Raw genomic sequence first — 17543 nt, 5'->3', positions numbered from 1 at the left:
CCTTTAGGTGTCTTTCACTTTAAAAGGAGTTTTTCCTATCCACTGTCGCCTGCTGCTTGCTCAGAGGGGATTGTTGGGGTTTTCTCTCATCTCTCTCTTTCATTCTTTCTATCCTTTCCCCCCCTTCTGCCTTTTCCTTTACCCAATAAACACAATTGCCCACATTTTGCATTTGTTTGAAAAATGTCTTCATTCAACAATAATTCATCTTAGGTATAAAAACAAGAAATAGGTAATAGCTGCATGTGTGTTTGTGTGTGTGCATAATATACATACTTGTTTCCCAGAAAGATTTAATACTAGATGGATAGAGACAGGTTTTAAAGACTAGAAATGAAAACATGTGAGTCCTGTCTTTAAATAAAAATATATAATTCCCTATATTCCTATCTATTCTTGACATTGAAGCTTTACTCTTCTTGATATTGTGACAAAATACTCTTGGGTTAACCACGAGCTTTCTAAAAACTTGCATATAACAATTGTGCACCATTCATTCCTCATCTTTGCTGCCCATCATTACAACTTTGCTAATGATGGGCAGCAGGTTAGTGTCATGATGTCACCTCAGACATAGTTAAAAGCCCTGTTAAAAGCCCTGATGCCGTCATTCACCTCCTACATCGTTCCCTCGCTCACCTGGAGACCGCTGGAAGCACTGTGAGAATCATGTTCTTTGATTTCTCCAGTGCCTTCAACACCATTCTTCCCTCGGTTCTAAAGGACAAGCTGGTGAACTCTGGAGTGGACCATCACCTCACTACCTGGATCCTGGACTACCTCACCGACCAACCACAGTATGTGAGGACTCAGGGCTGTGTGTCGGACAGGGTCGTCTGCAGTACGGGGGCCCCACAGGGAACGGTTCTGGCTCCGTTCCTCTTCACCATCTACACTGCAGACTTCTCCCACAACTCCACCCAGTGCTTCCTGCAGAAGTTCTCTGATGACTCTGCAATAGTCGGCCTCATCACTGATGGGGACGACAAGGAGTACAGAGGTCTGACCCAAGACTTTGTGGACTGGTGCCAGCTGAACTACCTCCAGATCAACGCCAGTAAAACCAAGGAACTGGTGGTAGACTTCCGCAGGCACAAGCATTCTCCACTGCAACCACTGAACATCCAAGGTATGGACATTGAGGCTGTGGACAGCTACAGGTACCTTGGTGTTCATCTGAACAATAGACTGGACTGGACTCATAACTCAGACGCCCTCTACAGGAAAGGGCAGAGCAGGCTGTACCTGCTGCGGAGACGCAGGTCGTTTGGAGTGGAGGGCCCACTCCTGAAGAAATTCTATGACTCTGTTGTGGCTTCTGCTATCTTTTATGGCGTGGTCTGCTGGAGCGGCAGCATCTCTGCTGGGGACAGGAAGAGACTGAACAGGGTGATCCGAAGGGCCAGCTCTGTTCTAGGATGCCCTCTGGACCCAGTGGAGGTGGTGAGTGACAGGAGAACGGCGGCTAAGCTGTCATCCCTGATGGACAACATCTCCCACCCCATGCAGCAGACTGTGACAGCACTGAGCAGCTCCTTCAGTGGGAGACTGCGGCACCCACGGTGTGGGACGGAAAGATTTCGCAGGTCTTTCCTCCCCACTGCTGTCAGACTCCATAATAAAGACTTTAACTGATCAAGCACACACATCCATACATATGCAATAATACTAAGTGCAATAATCCTTTCTGTCATCGTTGTATTTTTACTCAGTTGTATATAGTATTTGTATTTGTATTCTATTTTTATCTTATTGTATATTTATTTTATTTTATTCTACTGTATATAGTATTTTATTTTATTCTATTCTGTACAGTTGTGTACTGTATTTATTCTTATTGTATTCTAATTTTTGCCTCATAACTTTTGCACTGTCCACTTCCTGCTGTGACAAAACAAATTTCCCACGTGTGGGACTAATAAAGGTTATCTTATCTTATCTTATCTTAACGTAGCTGCTTCTCGCCGGGTGCGGTGGCGCGTGCCTGTAATCCAAGCTACCGGGAAGCTGAGGTTGGAGGATTGTTTGAGCTCACGAGCTCTGAGCTGCAGCAGGCTATGTCGATTAACACAAAATAATTATCCTCATTCAAAAGTCATGTAAGAACCTCATTGGCTTACGGAATGTTGATGTTATTTAAAAAATTCATACAAAAACATGACCTCATTCTAGAATGTCATGTGACAACCTCATTGGCTTATGGAATTGTGATGTCACAGGCTTCTGAATCCATAAATAGGGGTGAGGAGGTACAACTTTCAGTCCGTTATTTGCAGCACTTATGTTAGCAGCATTCAAACGTTCACCAGTAAAGCATTTTCAAACATCTGGATACTTTTCGTACTCACGGTATACAGACTCCAACATGTCTCAGAAAGAGCAAGAAAGACAAGAAGCTGACCCCAGCTCTATTCCATGGTATGAGTCCCTAGACCCTTACATCAGCTCTCTTCCTTGGGATGAACAGGTGGAATTAGAGGAAAAGCGATTGGAAGAAATGGAGAAGGAAAATCTCATGAACAGAGAAAAGATTAAGATCCTGACAGAAGAAAATGAGAGAAAGAGCGCTGAATTAGAAAAATTATCCTACCAGCTTCAGGAAAGGGAAGGTATTATTGAGGAGAAACAATGGGCTCTCCAAGATAAGAAGAATCACGAGCTCCAAGAAAAGCTTGATGAAGCTCTAGAAAAAATTCAAGATCTGCTCCAAAAGGAGAAGAAAGAGAGCATTAAAGGGGATAAAATGCTCAAGAAGAATCAGGAGCTCCAAGAGAAGCTTGACGAAGCTCTGGAAAAACTGAAGGAAATCCACCAAGAAGAGAAGCAACAGTCCACACAGCAGAGAGACATGCAGAGCAAACTCCAAGCCATGGAGGAAAAATACAAAGCACTGCAGGTGAAACATGACAAAACTCTGCACAAAAGTCAACAGTTGCTTCAAGACAAGAAGCAAATGGAAATGAAACAGAAGGAAATGGACTCCAAGCTTGACGAGATGGAGGAAAAACACAGATCGCTCCAAATCAAGCTTGAGAAAACAGTGCACAGAAATAAAGAGTTCATTCAAGAGAGAGAGCAACAAGAAATGCTGGAGAAAGAAACAGACTCCCAGCTTGAAGTCTTGGAGGAAAAACTGAAAATGCTGCAACTAACTCTTGAGGAAACACTGCTCAAAAATAAAGAGCTGCTTCAAGAAAAAGACCAACAGAAAATACATCAGGAAGAAATGGATTGCAAGCTGAGGAACATCGAGAAACAAAATGAAGGCTTGCAAGTGATGCTTGATGAAGCTCTGGAGAGAAATAAAGAGTTTCTGCACGAGAAAGACCAACAGAAAATAAAAAAGGAAGAAATGGATTGCAAGCTGAGGCACATCAAGAAACAGAATGAAGGCTTGCAAGTGATGCTTGATGAAGCTCTGGAGAGAAATAAAGAGTTTCTTCACAAGATAGACCAACAGAAAATAAAAAAGGAAGAAATGGATTGCAAGCTGAGGCACATCAAGAAACAGAATGAAGGCTTGCAAGTGATGCTTGATGAAGCTCTGGAGAGAAATAAAGAGTTTCTTCACAAGATAGACCAACAGAAAATAAAAAAGGAAGAAATGGATTGCAAGCTGAGGAACATTGAGAAACAAAATGAAGGCTTGCGAGTAATGCTTGATGAAGCTCTGGAGAGAAATAAGGAGAACCTCCAAGAAAAGAAACAAGAGCCCGTAGAGCAGAGAGACCTGCAGAGCAAACTCCAAGCCATGGAGGAAAAATACAAAGCGCTGCAGGTGAAACATGACAAAACTCTGCACAAAAGTCAACAGTTGCTTCAAGACAAGAAGAAACTGGAAATGAAACAGAAAGAAATGGACTCCAAGCTTGACGAGATGGAGGAAAAACAAAGATCGCTCCAAATCAAGCTTGATAAAAAAGTGCACGGAAATAAAGAGCTTCTTCAAGAAAAAGACCAACAGAAAATACAACAGGAAGAAGAAAAACTTCATCTCCAGAGGAAAAATCAAGCACTCCAAGAATTGTATAACGAAACAAAGTACAAATCAACTGTACTGGAAGAAGAAAAGAAAAAGCTGGAAAAACAATGCTCAGCGATGCAGAGTAGCATCAATGAGATGCTGAGAAAAAATACCGAACTTGAGGAACTTTCTAAGACCTTGAAGTACAAAAACACTGAAATCCAGGCGCAAAAGCAAGAACAACAGAAAACACATAAAGACCTGCAGTGTAGACTTCAAGAAATCCAGAAGAGAAACCAGCAGCTGGAAGACATGCACACAGATGTGCACAAGGCAAAGCGAATAGAGGAGGCAACAGTTAAAGAACTGAAAGACAAGCTTAAAGAAAAACAAGAACAATTAGAAGACATGGTGAAAAGATGCAACAAACTTGAGAAAGAAAACGCAGAAACAATCGATGAGCTGAAAACCCTCATCATTGAGAAAAAAGTGCTGGTGGAAGAGTATCTGAAAAAGAAGAAAAAACGCTTCCACTGGTTCTGGAGGAGGGGCACTGCTGCTTCTCACCTGATGTAACCTCGTCTTCCTCCACCTCTATTCCATCTTCATTTCCCCCCTTCCCCTCCCTCCTTTTTCTTTTTTCACCCTCACCCCCCGACCAGTCCCGGCAGTTGACTGCCCCCTCCTGAGCCTGGTTCTGCCATAGGTTTCTCCTTTAGGTGTCTTTCACTTTAAAAGGAGTTTTTCCTATCCACTGTCGCCTGCTGCTTGCTCAGAGGGGATTGTTGGGGTTTTCTCTCATCTCTCTCTTTCATTCTTTCTATCCTTTCCCCCCCTTCTGCCTTTTCCTTTACCCAATAAACACAATTGCCCACATTTTACATTTGTTTGAAAAATGTCTTCATTCAACAATAATTCATCTTAGGTATAAAAACAAGAAATAGGTAATAGCTGCATGTGTGTTTGTGTGTGTGCATAATATACATACTTGTTTCCCAGAAAGATTTAATACTAGATGGATAGAGACCAGGGACGTGCAGAGGGGGGGCTAGAGGGGCTTGAGCACCCGCCCCTTTAAACCTCTCTGCACGTCCCTGATAGAGACAGGTTTTAAAGACTAGAAATGAAAACATGTGAGTCCTGTCTTTAAATAAAAATATATAATTCCCTATATTCCTATCTATTCTTGACATTGAAGCTTTACTCTTCTTGATATTGTGACAAAATACTCTTGGGTTAACCACGAGCTTTCTAAAAACTTGCATATAACAATTGTGCACCATTCATTCCTCATCTTTGCTGCCCATCATTACAACTTTGCTAATGATGGGCAGCAGGTTAGTGTCATGATGTCACCTCAGACATAGTTAAAAGCCCTGTTAACGTAGCTGCTTCTCGCCGGGTGCGGTGGCGCGTGCCTGTAATCCAAGCTACCGGGAGGCTGAGGTTGGAGGATCGTTTGAGCTCACGAGCTCTGAGCTGCAGCAGGCTATGTCGATTGGGTGTCCGCACTAAGTTCGGCATCGATATGGTGATCCTGGGGGAACCTGGAACCACCAGGTCACCTAAGGAGGGGTGCCCAGGTCGGAGACGGAGCAGGTCAAAGCCCCCATGTTGCTCAGTAGTGGGATTGCACCTGTGAATAGATTTTGTAGAGCAGCCTGAGCAATACAGCGAGACCCAATCTTTATACACATCCTTATACCTGTCTCTACCTCACACAGCAGCCTCATCAGCACGTCTTGGTCTTTTTAATTCAAGTCCAAAACACTCACAAATCTGCTGCTCTGCTTGTCCTGCACCACCTCCACCTGCAGGACAGCTGCAACTACATCCTCCACCCTAAACATGCCACCGCCCAGCAGGTGGAGACAAACTCAAAGTAGGACATTTATTCAGGTGAATTTTTGGTTTCATATTTGCATCTTATAACCACAGATTTGAATGACTGTCTTGTAAAAAGGTTTATCAGGAGTTAACTGTCCACTGAGGAATTATCTTTTTTAAAGGCACAAATATAACAATATGTGATTATTATCTAACAGTATCGAGAAAATTCCAGTCAGCTCGCTCAAATATTGTATTTAAAACAAGAACTATCATAAGGTGAGGTTTTTGATCATTTCAATCAATTTCTCCCTCTTATGAGTCTTTCTTTTCTTTTGTCCTCTTATGTATTCATTTATTTCTGTTTTTTACTTTTAATTTTCTTTCCTTTTTCAAATTTAAAGTGATTTGTAGTCATTTAGTAACTATAATCTGTCTTATTTTATCCCACAATTTTTTTCTGGGTTCAGTCTGGTATGGTGCTGTCACAGTGCAACAATCTGGTAGTCATACCTTTTTTTTTCAGTAGTGCTTCCTTGGTGTAATGTACCTCAAGTAGCTTCGAGAAGTATTGCTCAAGACCACTTTAAAAAACACAGCTCCTTGGAAGCAAAATCTAAAGAAATAAGGGGTGGCTTAAGACTTTTGCACATTATTATACCAAAGTGTATTTATGCACTCTTCATAATCACTAAATATTGTTGTTACCTGATGGTGAGTCATGATGATTTAAAGTATTCACGTTACACACCGTTTTTCTCTAACTTTATTGAATGAAATATAGAAGTTTCTGAATCCTTACTATTAACAGCTTGGGAAATATAACAGACATGCTACATGAATATTATGCTAAATGCCTGCAGGTTAATCGTTAATATTACAACAATATGATTTAAGTACATACAGTAGGTATACAATCTGTACAAATGTTAACAGGTTCACAGTTAAGAGTGTTACAAAAAGCAGGGAGGACTGAAGGTGGGCGGGTGCCCCTAAATGCTTAATATACAATATGCTGCAATAGCAAAAGTCTTTAGTCTGCCTTTTTCTTTTTAAATCACTTATTTTAAATAAAGCAAATATCACTAATGTAACAGGCCCTCTGGGGTCAAAGCAAAGTGAAGTGGTGACCTAGATAATGGTCCAGACTTCCTGATCCTTGACTTGTTTGGCAATAAAGCTGAGTGAAAGGGGAGCCTTCAGAGCTACTAGCATCACCCACTAAATTAAACTGATTGGATAATAGAACTCACATCTGAAGAGGTTCCTCGTTTTACTTTTAATTCATTGTTCAGGAGTTGTGACCAATAGGAAAGCGATTACTTTGGTGGTGAAACTGCATCACAGGGATGACGCAGATATTCAGAAATCATCTGCCAATAAATCTCCAAAAGAGGCCCCGACTTTTGACTCGGTTTTGAGTTTTGATGCCCAAATCAAAGTAGCTGAGTAGAGGCTTTGGGAATCTAATTGGATGCAACTGATTTCCTATCCTGTGAGCAATGGAAACCACGACTCCCTGATTTATCCTAACTTGATTTGGCTTTTAAATTAAGAGTAAAATGAGCTATTGTTTTTAATTTATGGTACCACGCTTTATTGATCAACCTCTTGGTCCACATCCTCCCTTGTGCCAATTTGTTGACCCTGAGCGACCATGCGTGGTGAACAAGCGCAGATCAAGTCAAAACTGGACGATGATGATCTCACATTTTACTAACTTTTAGTTAACATATAGCTGAAGTTCAAAAGAAAATGACACCAATGAGTGAAGACTAATGGGCTGCAGTGCTTTTTGTAGGCAGCAGAGGGCGTTAAAATTTCATTTCAAATGTAAATATAGTGCAGCAGAGAAAGTGTTAAACTGCTTCACATCAATTAGACATATTTCACAGAGAAAGTCAGAAAACAGGGTCATTAAACACTGCAGACAAGTGCAAGTGTTTCATGAATGCGCAAAAGTGCCATCAATATTCTTTGCACTGTTTACTGCATGCCTGTGTCACAGTATCAGATGAGGTGGTTTTAATAGTATTTTATTGTATTATTACATGAAACAATGAGTAACAATGTGTTTTTACAGTAAACCAGGCAGTGATTGTTTTCTTATCGACTTTGAGCTGCATTTTGATCGGGGTGTCGAGTGGCGAAGGACAAACTGTGACAAGAGAATGTGGCAAAAGTCAAACATGTGATGCATTTCTGAAAAGTATCATCATACTCTCTGCCCCTACTGCTTGTTTTCTCTGCCAGAGGAATAACACTTGTACCATGGCTTGCTACAAATCCTAATAACCTTTGAAAATGACAGTTAAAGCTGTGATACACTAAGCACTTTTTATGTAACACTTTCACATTTGTTTTGGTAAATTCTGATCATCCAGATACATTTAGTAAGAAATACTGTAGACGTGGGCATCTAACTTTAAAGTCTGCTTTCTTATGTTGCTCAAAAATACCTGTTATATCACAGCTTAATATTAGAAATTAAAAAAACAGGCAACAAAGTCCATACAATAACAAAACAGAGCAAAATAAAGAAAAAAATAAAGACCTAGGAGTGAAAGTAAGAATAATCAAGATATAAATACAATTTACAGGATATTAATCCATCTCGTCACTTTCTAAGACCATCTTACTCTTCCTTCTTTTCACATACACGCACACACGCACATATGCACAGAAACACACTCAGCCGGGTTGCTGACTCTTGCGGTGTGCAACAAGGGCAATGGAAAGTCACTGGGACACTGTAGATACACTGCACTGACTACAAGCCAGATGGGATGCTTCTGGGGCAGAAGACATGCATGAGTGTGTGTTTGTGAAAAGTGTGAGTGAGTGGGTGGGGTGAGGGTGCAACAGTGGGTCGTCACGTTGCGGTGACAGGGCTGCAGGACGGGGTTGGAATACAGGTGGGAGGGGCAGCTGGAGAGAATGGCGGTGCTGTTGCTCTTCTCTCTGGGCGGAATGGCCGAGGTCGTTCTCAACATGTTCTCCCAGAGCAGCTTCTTTTTGTCTCTTACTGTCTCTCTCTTTCTCTCCCTCATCACTCATGTCCTGGTCCAGACAGTGCGTCTCCCAGGCATCAGTCGCCTCCTTTCTGCTGCAGTGGAGAAGCACATAAAACATATATTAGGAAGAAGAAATGGCTGGATCTTGTCTTCTGTTATATTACATTAGGAAATAAAATCTTCCGAATCTCATCTTAAAGCTGTGTTAAATGTGGCTGAATTAGCATTAGCATCATATTGAATTACTGTGTTTATCTCCCGTTTCTGTTCCTGTCCAGCCTCTCATTGCATTGCTTAATACATATTTAAGCGAACTACGCCCAGTTTCCCCCTTGTCCTCGTATCTGGTCGTATCAGGTAACATCACACTGTATTTCGAAAACTGTGCTCACTATAAGAGGATAATTCAGTTAAAACTGAAAAGAAAAATGCCTGCTCTTTGAAGCTTTGTAATTGAGTCTAGTAAATGCATACTCCGACATGGTTTCTTGACTCCATACTGAGCCTGTGATAGAAGAAAAACAGAAGGAGGGAGCGGAGGAATCATAATCAGCCTTTCAGCACAAGTTCATCTGCCCCTCACACACACACCACTTCCCTTTAAGACCCCGGCCTACAAAGAAGGGGTCAATGGCGGCATTCCTGCTTTGATATCAAAGGTCCCCTGGTTACTCATAGCCTGAACAAAAGCTTTTTCATCTGGTGAGAGTGCAAATCCCCTCCCCTACTCCCTAATAAAAGCAGGACCCATTGATGTTTTTTTAAAAAAAAAAAAACACTATGAGAAGATTGTTTGATAGGCCAACACAGGAATTTTGTAAATAACTACGCTTAAAAAGAAAAAATCTCAAGTTTTGAGATACTATTAGTACAGAAGCTACTTAAAGTTCTGAGACAGTCAAACAGACAATATAACAGTGCTGAAAGATTAGCCTCACCTGCTCATGATGCTGCTGTGATCTCTGTGGACACAGGCTCGATCTCCTTCACAGCCTCCTCGATCACCTCAATCACCTGCGCCATCACTTCTGCACACTTTGACGGTGTTTTCTCGGCCTCCGATGTGCCAGCTGCATCCTCCACTGCATTTATCGCTTGAGGTTCTTCCTCCAGCACCGGGAGCTTCTCGCTTCCACTGCTCTTGGGTGGTGCGTTGGTGTCTTGAGCTGCAGGACCGTTGTTGTCGAACTCTTCAACGGCCTCTTCTTCGATTGATGGTTCCTCAACCACAAGCGCTGTCTGCAGGACCACCTGGATGGGCATGTGGACTTCAAGCACTTTCTCTTTCTTTTCCTCTGAGGAAGCTTCAGGCTTGGTTTCCTCTGATTGTGATTCCACCTTTTCAGGAGCTTCTTCCTGATCTTTGCTCTGTACCTCCTTGACCTGTGCAGGCTCTTCACTTTCCTGACTCTCTTCCTTTACCTGTCCTGCTTCTTCTGTTTTAAGCGTTTCCTCACTTACTTTAATCTCTGCATCTTGCTTCTGACCCTCTTCTGGTTTCTTTTCCACCTCTTCAAGATTCTCAGTGACCTCGATTGGGATAGCATCAATGACCTGAATGGCAACGTTGAGTGGCTGAGGTGACTTTGTTACTGGTTTTACACAGACGATGGGAACAGGGGTCTCAGTGACAACTGGTGCGTCGGCTGCGATGTCGATCTCGTTTTCTGTTGTTGCTATTGCCTGGACTGGTGTTGGGATGGCAGCTGATGGAGTGGGAGGCTTCTTTGGCTCAGGTACATCTTCTGAAACTTTATCTACAGCATCCTGAATGACAGTCTGAGCAATCGCCATGCTCTGAACCTCAATTTCACTGACCTGTTGGGCTTCCTCCTTGATTTCCTCTGTCTTCTCGCTGGCCTGCTTAGCAAGGCCAGCGAGAAGACTGGCCTTGCTAGTCTTCTCGCTAGAGACAAGTGAACTGATCACTGTCTCTACTATTGGGGTGGCAGCAGCCTCTGCGGTCTTTGCAACCTCCTTCGTGGTTTCCTGCGAGTTGAACTGTTCAACATCGGCTACTTTAGACTCTGAGGCACTTTCTGTGGCCGCCGCCTTCTCTGCTTCCACACTGACTGGAGCCACAAGGACGACTGTATCTATGATAACAGGAACCGCCTCACTTGGAAGAACTACAGGAATGGGCGGGTCAGTCTCTTCTGTGATGGTGGTCTTTGTGGTTTCACATATGTCTGATGACATCTCTGCAGCTGTAGCCTGAAACACCTCTTGTACAGGGATATTTTCTTCAGTGGCAGCAAAGTGCTCCATTTCCATCTCCACTTCCTTGGTCTCTACAGTTACCTCAGAGACTTCAACACTTTGGGTGCAGATAACCGCTTCGGAGGTCGGAGCAATGGGACTGACTAGCACAGTTTTAGGGGAGTTCTCGCTTACTGTGGTGGGCTGAAGGACCTCAGACTCCTCTGTGACAGTGTTCACGACTCCAACCTTCTCAATCTCCGGTTCTTGACACAAGCTGGCAACTTGAATAGTTCCATCACTCCCTGAACTTTCAACAGCAACTTGAAGTTCAGTGGGTTCTAGTAGCTGCACTTGGGCCGTCAACACTGGGTCTTCTGTGAATACTGCTTCCACTGTAGGTGGGTCCAACTCTTCCACTGACACCTCAGAGCACAGAGAATCACGGATCACCGCCACAGTCTCTACCAGAGGCTGTGCAGGCTTCTCCAGAGCTACTTTGGCGATTTCCTTGGTGCCGAGGCCAGTGCAGATAGCCATGGCGTCATCGTGAGTATGTGGCTCGAGGATGGTATTTGTTGTGGCCTTGGCACTGTCAATCGGTGGTTCAGGCTCCGTCTTTTCAGCAGCTACCTCTAATCGTACATCTTCTACAGCCACACATGTCTGGGACGGGATTTCACTGATTTGGGACTCAACACCCTGCATAACCTCTTCTGCGTTCTCTGACTTGGGTGTCTGAGGAACAGGGGTGGTTGCAGCAGCTGGAGCTGGATCGACAGGCTTGACCTCAGCGACAGAGAGTCGGCGACCTGTGCGTCCCGGGGGTTTAGGTAGCATGGCTGGGTCCTCAGTTTCATCCTCTGCGATGTCAGTATCTATAGACTTTGGTGTAGCAGCATTCTCTGCTTCCTCTGGGATATCACTCAGCTGATCGTGTTTATCAGCAGCGTCTTCAACATCGGCTGGGATCCAAGAAGGGGATCTGTCTTCAGATGACACCTTAATCTGGACAGGAGCTGGTTCTGCCTGTGCCTCGGGTTCAGCTTCGACTTGTGCATCGTACTCTGAAAGCGGAACCACAGCTGGAGTTTCAGAGTCCTCCTCTCCTGAGCTCTGGTCAGTGGAAGATTGTTTTTCAACCTTCTTCTTCTTGCGTCCTGGGAAGAATTTCCTCAGAGAGAAGGATGACTCATCTTTTGGTGCTTCACTGTCAGACTGGACTTGCTCTGCAGACTCATCAGGCTTTTCCTCACTTTTGGCCTTGTTCTTTGGCATAACCATGCGTTTTAGGGTACCCCAGGTAGACTCTCTTTCAGGGGGGCTGGGCAAAGGTTCTGGTGAAGAAACTGGTTCACCTTCAGTGTCAGTTGCAGCCTCTGTTTTACCCTCCTTTTCTACTTCTGCTGTTGCTGGTGTTTCCTCTTCAATCTTGGTCTCATCATCATCGGAATCAGAGGTCTTCCTGCCCCTCTTCTTGGGTCCACCCATACACATTAGAGCCTCCCAGGAAACAGAGGTGTCCATTTTCTTTTTGGGCTCTTCGGTGCTGCTGAGCAGCTTCTCAGTGGTTTCAGTCTTTGGCTCTTCCTCAGAGGGCTTATCTTCTTTAGCTTCTTCCTCAACACTCTTATCTGCTAATGCAGCACTCTCAGAAGAGGACAGGGTGGCCGACTTGGCTGGCTTCTCCGCAGCTGCTTCATCTTCACTCTCTGATGATCTCTTTACACGCTTCTTTGGCGTCACCAGTTTCTTGAATGAGGACCAGGCCATGATGCCCTCCTTTTTCTTTTCTCCATCAGATCCAACTTCACCTTCAGTCTCTTGGCTAGACTCATTCTGGGTCACCTCCACAGCAATAACATGCTCTCCCGACTCCTCTGGAGATGAGGGCCCACTATCAGTTTTAGGAGCTTCTGCTGGCTCTGTGGAGGCCTGGAGCTGCTCAGCCGCCTGCTCCCCAGACTCTGTGAGCTTGGCCTCAGTATCTTTCTTGGTTTTCGGTTTCTTAGTTGAGAGCTTCTTTAGGCCAGCTCCAGTGAAGAGTTTTTTCAGGGGGCTTCCTTGAGGCTTTGCCTTCTCCTGAGATGACAGCAGCTCAGCCTCAGATGTCACTTCAGTTGGAGCTTTTGCCTCCACTCCTGTGGGAGGTTCAGCTTTTTGCTCTTCTTGTTTTACCTCATCATTAGTTGTTTCTGCAACAGCAGGGGTTTCAGCTGTGACCTCGGGCTCTGGATGATCTTCTGATTTTGTTTCCTGTGGGGTAATCGCTGCCTCTTCCTTGGGCTCAGATTTTTCCTCAACAGCAGCCTCCAACACTTCCTCCTCGGTTTCCTTTTCTGTCACATCTTTGACCTCCTTTTCTTCGACAGCAGTAACAGTTTCCTCGGTCTTAGCAGTCTCCTCCTCAGTAGCCACCTCGTTGACCTCCTCCTCTTTTGGCTTCTTTATGCTCGCTTTCTTTCGCAGGTTAGAGAAAAGACCTCCACTGAAGAACTTCCTGAAAGGGGACATGGCAGCCTCCTGAGGTGGTGAAGTGCTCTCACCTTCCTTCTCAGCTCCTTCCTCCTTGACTGCTTCGTCAACAGCTTCAGCAGCAGCAGCACCTTCAGGCGTGGCTTCAGTGGTTTCAACTTTTACAGTTTCTGTAGTGACCTCAACAGCAGCTGCCTCTGCATCAGCCTCCTTTTCTTCAGCCGTGCTTTTCTCATCAACAGCAGGAGCCTTCTCTTTCTCCTTCTCCTCCTCTTCCTTCGCAGGCTCATCTGTCCCACTGCCCTCTTCTCCTTCTTTATCTTTGACTGTCAGGAGCTTCACAGGGTCTTTCTCCTCACTCTTGTCCTTCTTGAGGGTGAACTTAAAGCCCACAAAGCGGAAGATCTTCTTGAAACCAACTTCACTTGCATCATCAGGTTGTTCCTCCGGAGCCTTCTCCTCAGCAGCTGAAATATCATTTGCATCGGGGGCCTCTTTATCAACTTTTTCTCCATTTACTTGAGGGGTCACTTCATCCTGGATGGTGTCCATGGTCTCAGTAGCGTCCTCCTTCTGACCCACAGACACCCCATCTGGCTGGCCAACTGAGAGCACAAGAGAAGAGAAAGAACTTTCTGTAAGATGTTGATCAAATCTCTCACTGGACTTTACTACTTGTCTCTGTCTACAGAAAAAAATCACAAATAACATTCCCATGACATTGATATAAAGCTACAATAGGCAATATTCAATTTAACAAATTCAGGTTATGTTGAGGAAATCAAATTATTGGCTGAGACAGCATAAATTATTCAGCATTCCATAAAAATCTCTGAGGAGATGACCCAGTAAAAACAATAAAAAGTTTTATATCTTCAACAAAACTCTCACCCCCATCTGCAGAAAAAAGAAGTTAAACAGAAAGCATTTGCAGAGATCATGTTTTACTACTAAATTGCAATCTGCTCCCACTAATCCTTCGCTACGTAAACATGCCAAAGAAATGGCATTGACGTAAAAAGGAAAAGGTTTGACGTAGAAATATAAAGAACAGTGATCCCCAAATGGAAATTGATTGGAAGTGTTATGCAAGCAATCCTTCAACAATTTGCAGATTATTGTCCAGAAGTCTACAAAGCAACTCTGCTATTGTGCAACGTGTAAATAGCATCTAGTTGCCTTTGATGGTCAACACTTTCCATTATCACGAGTGATTTCTTGGTAGCGATACACTTGCTAGGCAAATGGTGCATGATGATGTAAGAAATGAAAACCACACATGCAACACACACATACGCATACACGCCTGCCACATCTCTGTGTTTTGACAGAAGAAGGCGTGGCGGGTGGGGGGTGACGACGACCTGCCAGGGAGTCCTCAGATCTCAGTGCAGTCTGGGAAACCTCACATCTAACACCCCTAGACTCTCAAAACAAATTCCCAGAACTTTAATGCCTGGATATCAGGTTACATGATTACACAGGAGGGCAGATATGCATTCCACAATCTACGCACACTGTGGGAAATATGCCCTTTGCTTGCAAGTCACCAACAAGGCAGACTTTAAAATATGGAAGGAAAACCTTTGAAACATGAAAAATCATATTTCACAGATCAACGATTTACTTCCAAGCAGAATTCAGTTTTCCCATTTCACACAAAAATGTACAACTCTCCCTGCGCCTACATCCCTTTTTCTAAATTATAGGCATGAATTTCAAGTCATCAAATTCCTTGAATGTTTTTTGGTTTTAAAAAACCCAAACAGTTTGTGTTTTTTTGTATGCCAACTTGTTAACGAGGGCACGCCCATATCTTATGCATGAATTTGACTTGAGAGGAATGTGAGCTACGCGGTTCACCATATGTTTAGGAAAAGAATTTAGGATACGCTAAACATAACTAGAACTTAAATCCCAGCAGATTTCAAGAATGCTTATTTGTTTGTTTTTTTCTCAGCTAAACTGTGTCTTGCCTGTGCCCATATAGCATACACAAAACAAACAATACAGTCCTCTACTACCCCCCCTTAGAATAAGTCCCAATCCCCTTGACCCAAATTCCACCACAGCAGGATGGATGGGGACCCACCCCCTTCCCAAGGCACATACGCATTCAAACACAATAGTCTTCTAACCCTCTCTGGCCTCCGAAAATAAAGGAAGGGGGTTGGTCAGCTTTCCTCTTATCAAGAGACACTGGAGCCCCGAGGAAGTTTGAAAATTATTAGGATTTTGCGAACTTTACCCAGCTGATGTAAACACGAATGAAACAGGGAGAAAAAAACAAGCCTGAGTGGTTTCTTAATTACATCAGTGTCACATGGCAGTGGGCTCTCTCTTTCTCACGTAGGTGTGATTTTCAGGGTCCGATCACACCCTTGTTAAACTGGAAAGGCAACACCAAAAAACATCAAAACAGACCAGCAGAAAAAAAACCCCACCCATGTTAAACGTTTTGCAAATTCAATTTACATATGCTAGCAACAGAAAATCAGTAATAGAGCGCATAATGATGTAGTAAAGACTTTTCCGAGTAAATGTGTATAGAGGAGGGGTCAGACAGTTGGTAAGCCAGGCCAGCAACAGTAGTGTGCATCTACGTTGATAATAAAACAGGAACCATGCTGACTTAACAGACTACTGGCATCTCTCCCCTCTTTTTGATCTCTGTTTTCCAGCCCATAATTTTTCTTATTTCTTTTTTTCCCCTCTAGACACACAACTCTTATCTGGGGGGGAGGAGGAAGAGGAGGGTGTTTAAAGTAACGACTGTACTAGAAAGAATGTGAGAGCGAAGGGTGAGGTGGCTACAAGGGGTGAGGAGGAGACAGTTAAGAGATGAAGGGGCAGAAGTGTGTGTGTGTGTGTGTGTGTGTGTGTGTGTGTGTGTGTGTGTGTGTGTGTGTGTGTGAGAGAGAGAGAGGGGGGGGGGGGTGCATCCAACCCTCTAATTCACTTTAGAGGGTGTCACATATCTCAAACACACACATTCATAGCTGAAATGCTTCTCTCCACTGGAGACAGGCTTTGTTTATGTGTGAGTGTGAGAGCATGTGGCGAGGCGAGGCACTTGTATTAAATATTGTCACTACTGCAAAAAACTGGTTGTTGTTCATGTACTCCACTCTGCAGGGGGTGGGTGTGTCAGTTGGGAGGATGAATAGCAGCTATTCTTTCTATACAGTATGTAAAACATTATAAAATATATGCAAATCCTTGTTATAATTCCTAGTCTGGACCTGAAGCCTTAAAACAAAAGAAGTCAGTTAAACCCAAGGTAGGGACAACCCCGCCCCCTGTCCTCCCAACAGAGAGGAGACTAACAGACTCTGTCTTGCACCCTGCGTCTGTATGAAAGGTGTGGTCAGAGTGTCTCAGTGTCTCCAAAGGGGGGTGGGGCACATCAACAGCTGCATAATTGCCTCTCAGGACAAACCAAAATTAAGCTGAATTAACCAGCAGCGCACAATAGAAACCAAAACCATGGGTCACCATGAAGCAAAACAGTCCAACCCTGCCCAGCCTGAAACATCTCCTGGTTAGATGTCCCAGAAGAAGGAACAGTCCTGGCATGTAATTAATTCCATAGGCCCCTTGTCTCCTCCCTCCCTATATCCTCTGTGGCTAAGTTAAATAACCCCACTGGGAATTGGGATCCCACTCTGATCTAATGAAACACTTCACATGATGGGATGCACGGAGCGCAGCTGGCTGAGATGACGACACACATTAAAAGCAAGGTTTCAAAACATATCTGTGCATGCATCGTTATACATCTCTAATCGTCAGCTGTCTGTGTGAATTATTTCCTCACTAAGAAGTTTGGCAGCTGGTGAGGGATGTATACTCTGGGATGAGGGGAAGTAGGTCAGTATTTTAACACTTAGAATATTTGTTAGAAGGACTGTAACAGTGTAACAGGATTACTTTACTTAATAAAAAACAAGGCTCTACTGTATAGTGATCAATGGAAGCACCCAAAGTGAAATCACTCATCTGTGTCGGGAAAGCTACAAACCACAATACTCACTTAACCACACCCTCAGGACAACAATGCCTCT

General features: G+C 43.8%; 2 protein-coding genes across 3 annotated transcripts in view; one reads left to right on the top strand and one right to left on the bottom strand.

Annotated features, from left to right (window-relative positions):
* Positions 1 to 1802: 1802 nt before the first annotated feature.
* Positions 1803 to 4937, top strand: LOC113011620 (uncharacterized). Its single transcript, XM_080290096.1, has one exon. It carries the CDS (start codon positions 2282 to 2284, stop codon positions 4538 to 4540), a length of 2259 nt encoding a protein of 752 aa, XP_080146222.1. The 5' UTR covers positions 1803 to 2281; the 3' UTR covers positions 4541 to 4937.
* A 2874-nt stretch (positions 4938 to 7811) lies between these two features.
* akap12b (A kinase (PRKA) anchor protein 12b) overlaps positions 7812 to 17543 on the bottom strand; it is a 53516-nt gene continuing 43784 nt past the window's right edge. For both annotated transcript variants that reach the window (XM_026194215.2, XM_026194216.2), the window contains 2 exons: positions 9744 to 14084; positions 7812 to 8897 (listed from right to left, as the gene is read on the bottom strand). In XM_026194215.2, the coding sequence (XP_026050000.1) occupies positions 9748 to 14084 (4337 nt within the window). In that variant the 3' untranslated portion in view covers positions 7812 to 8897; positions 9744 to 9747. The remainder of the gene's footprint in view (positions 8898 to 9743; positions 14085 to 17543) is intronic.

The sequence above is a fragment of the Astatotilapia calliptera genome, chromosome 15 (assembly GCF_964374335.1).
Source record: "Astatotilapia calliptera chromosome 15, fAstCal68.1, whole genome shotgun sequence".
Taxonomy (NCBI): domain Eukaryota; kingdom Metazoa; phylum Chordata; class Actinopteri; order Cichliformes; family Cichlidae; genus Astatotilapia; species Astatotilapia calliptera.
The sequence above is the reverse complement of the archived record's forward strand: the minus strand, read 5'-3'. Positions and strand labels throughout refer to the sequence as shown.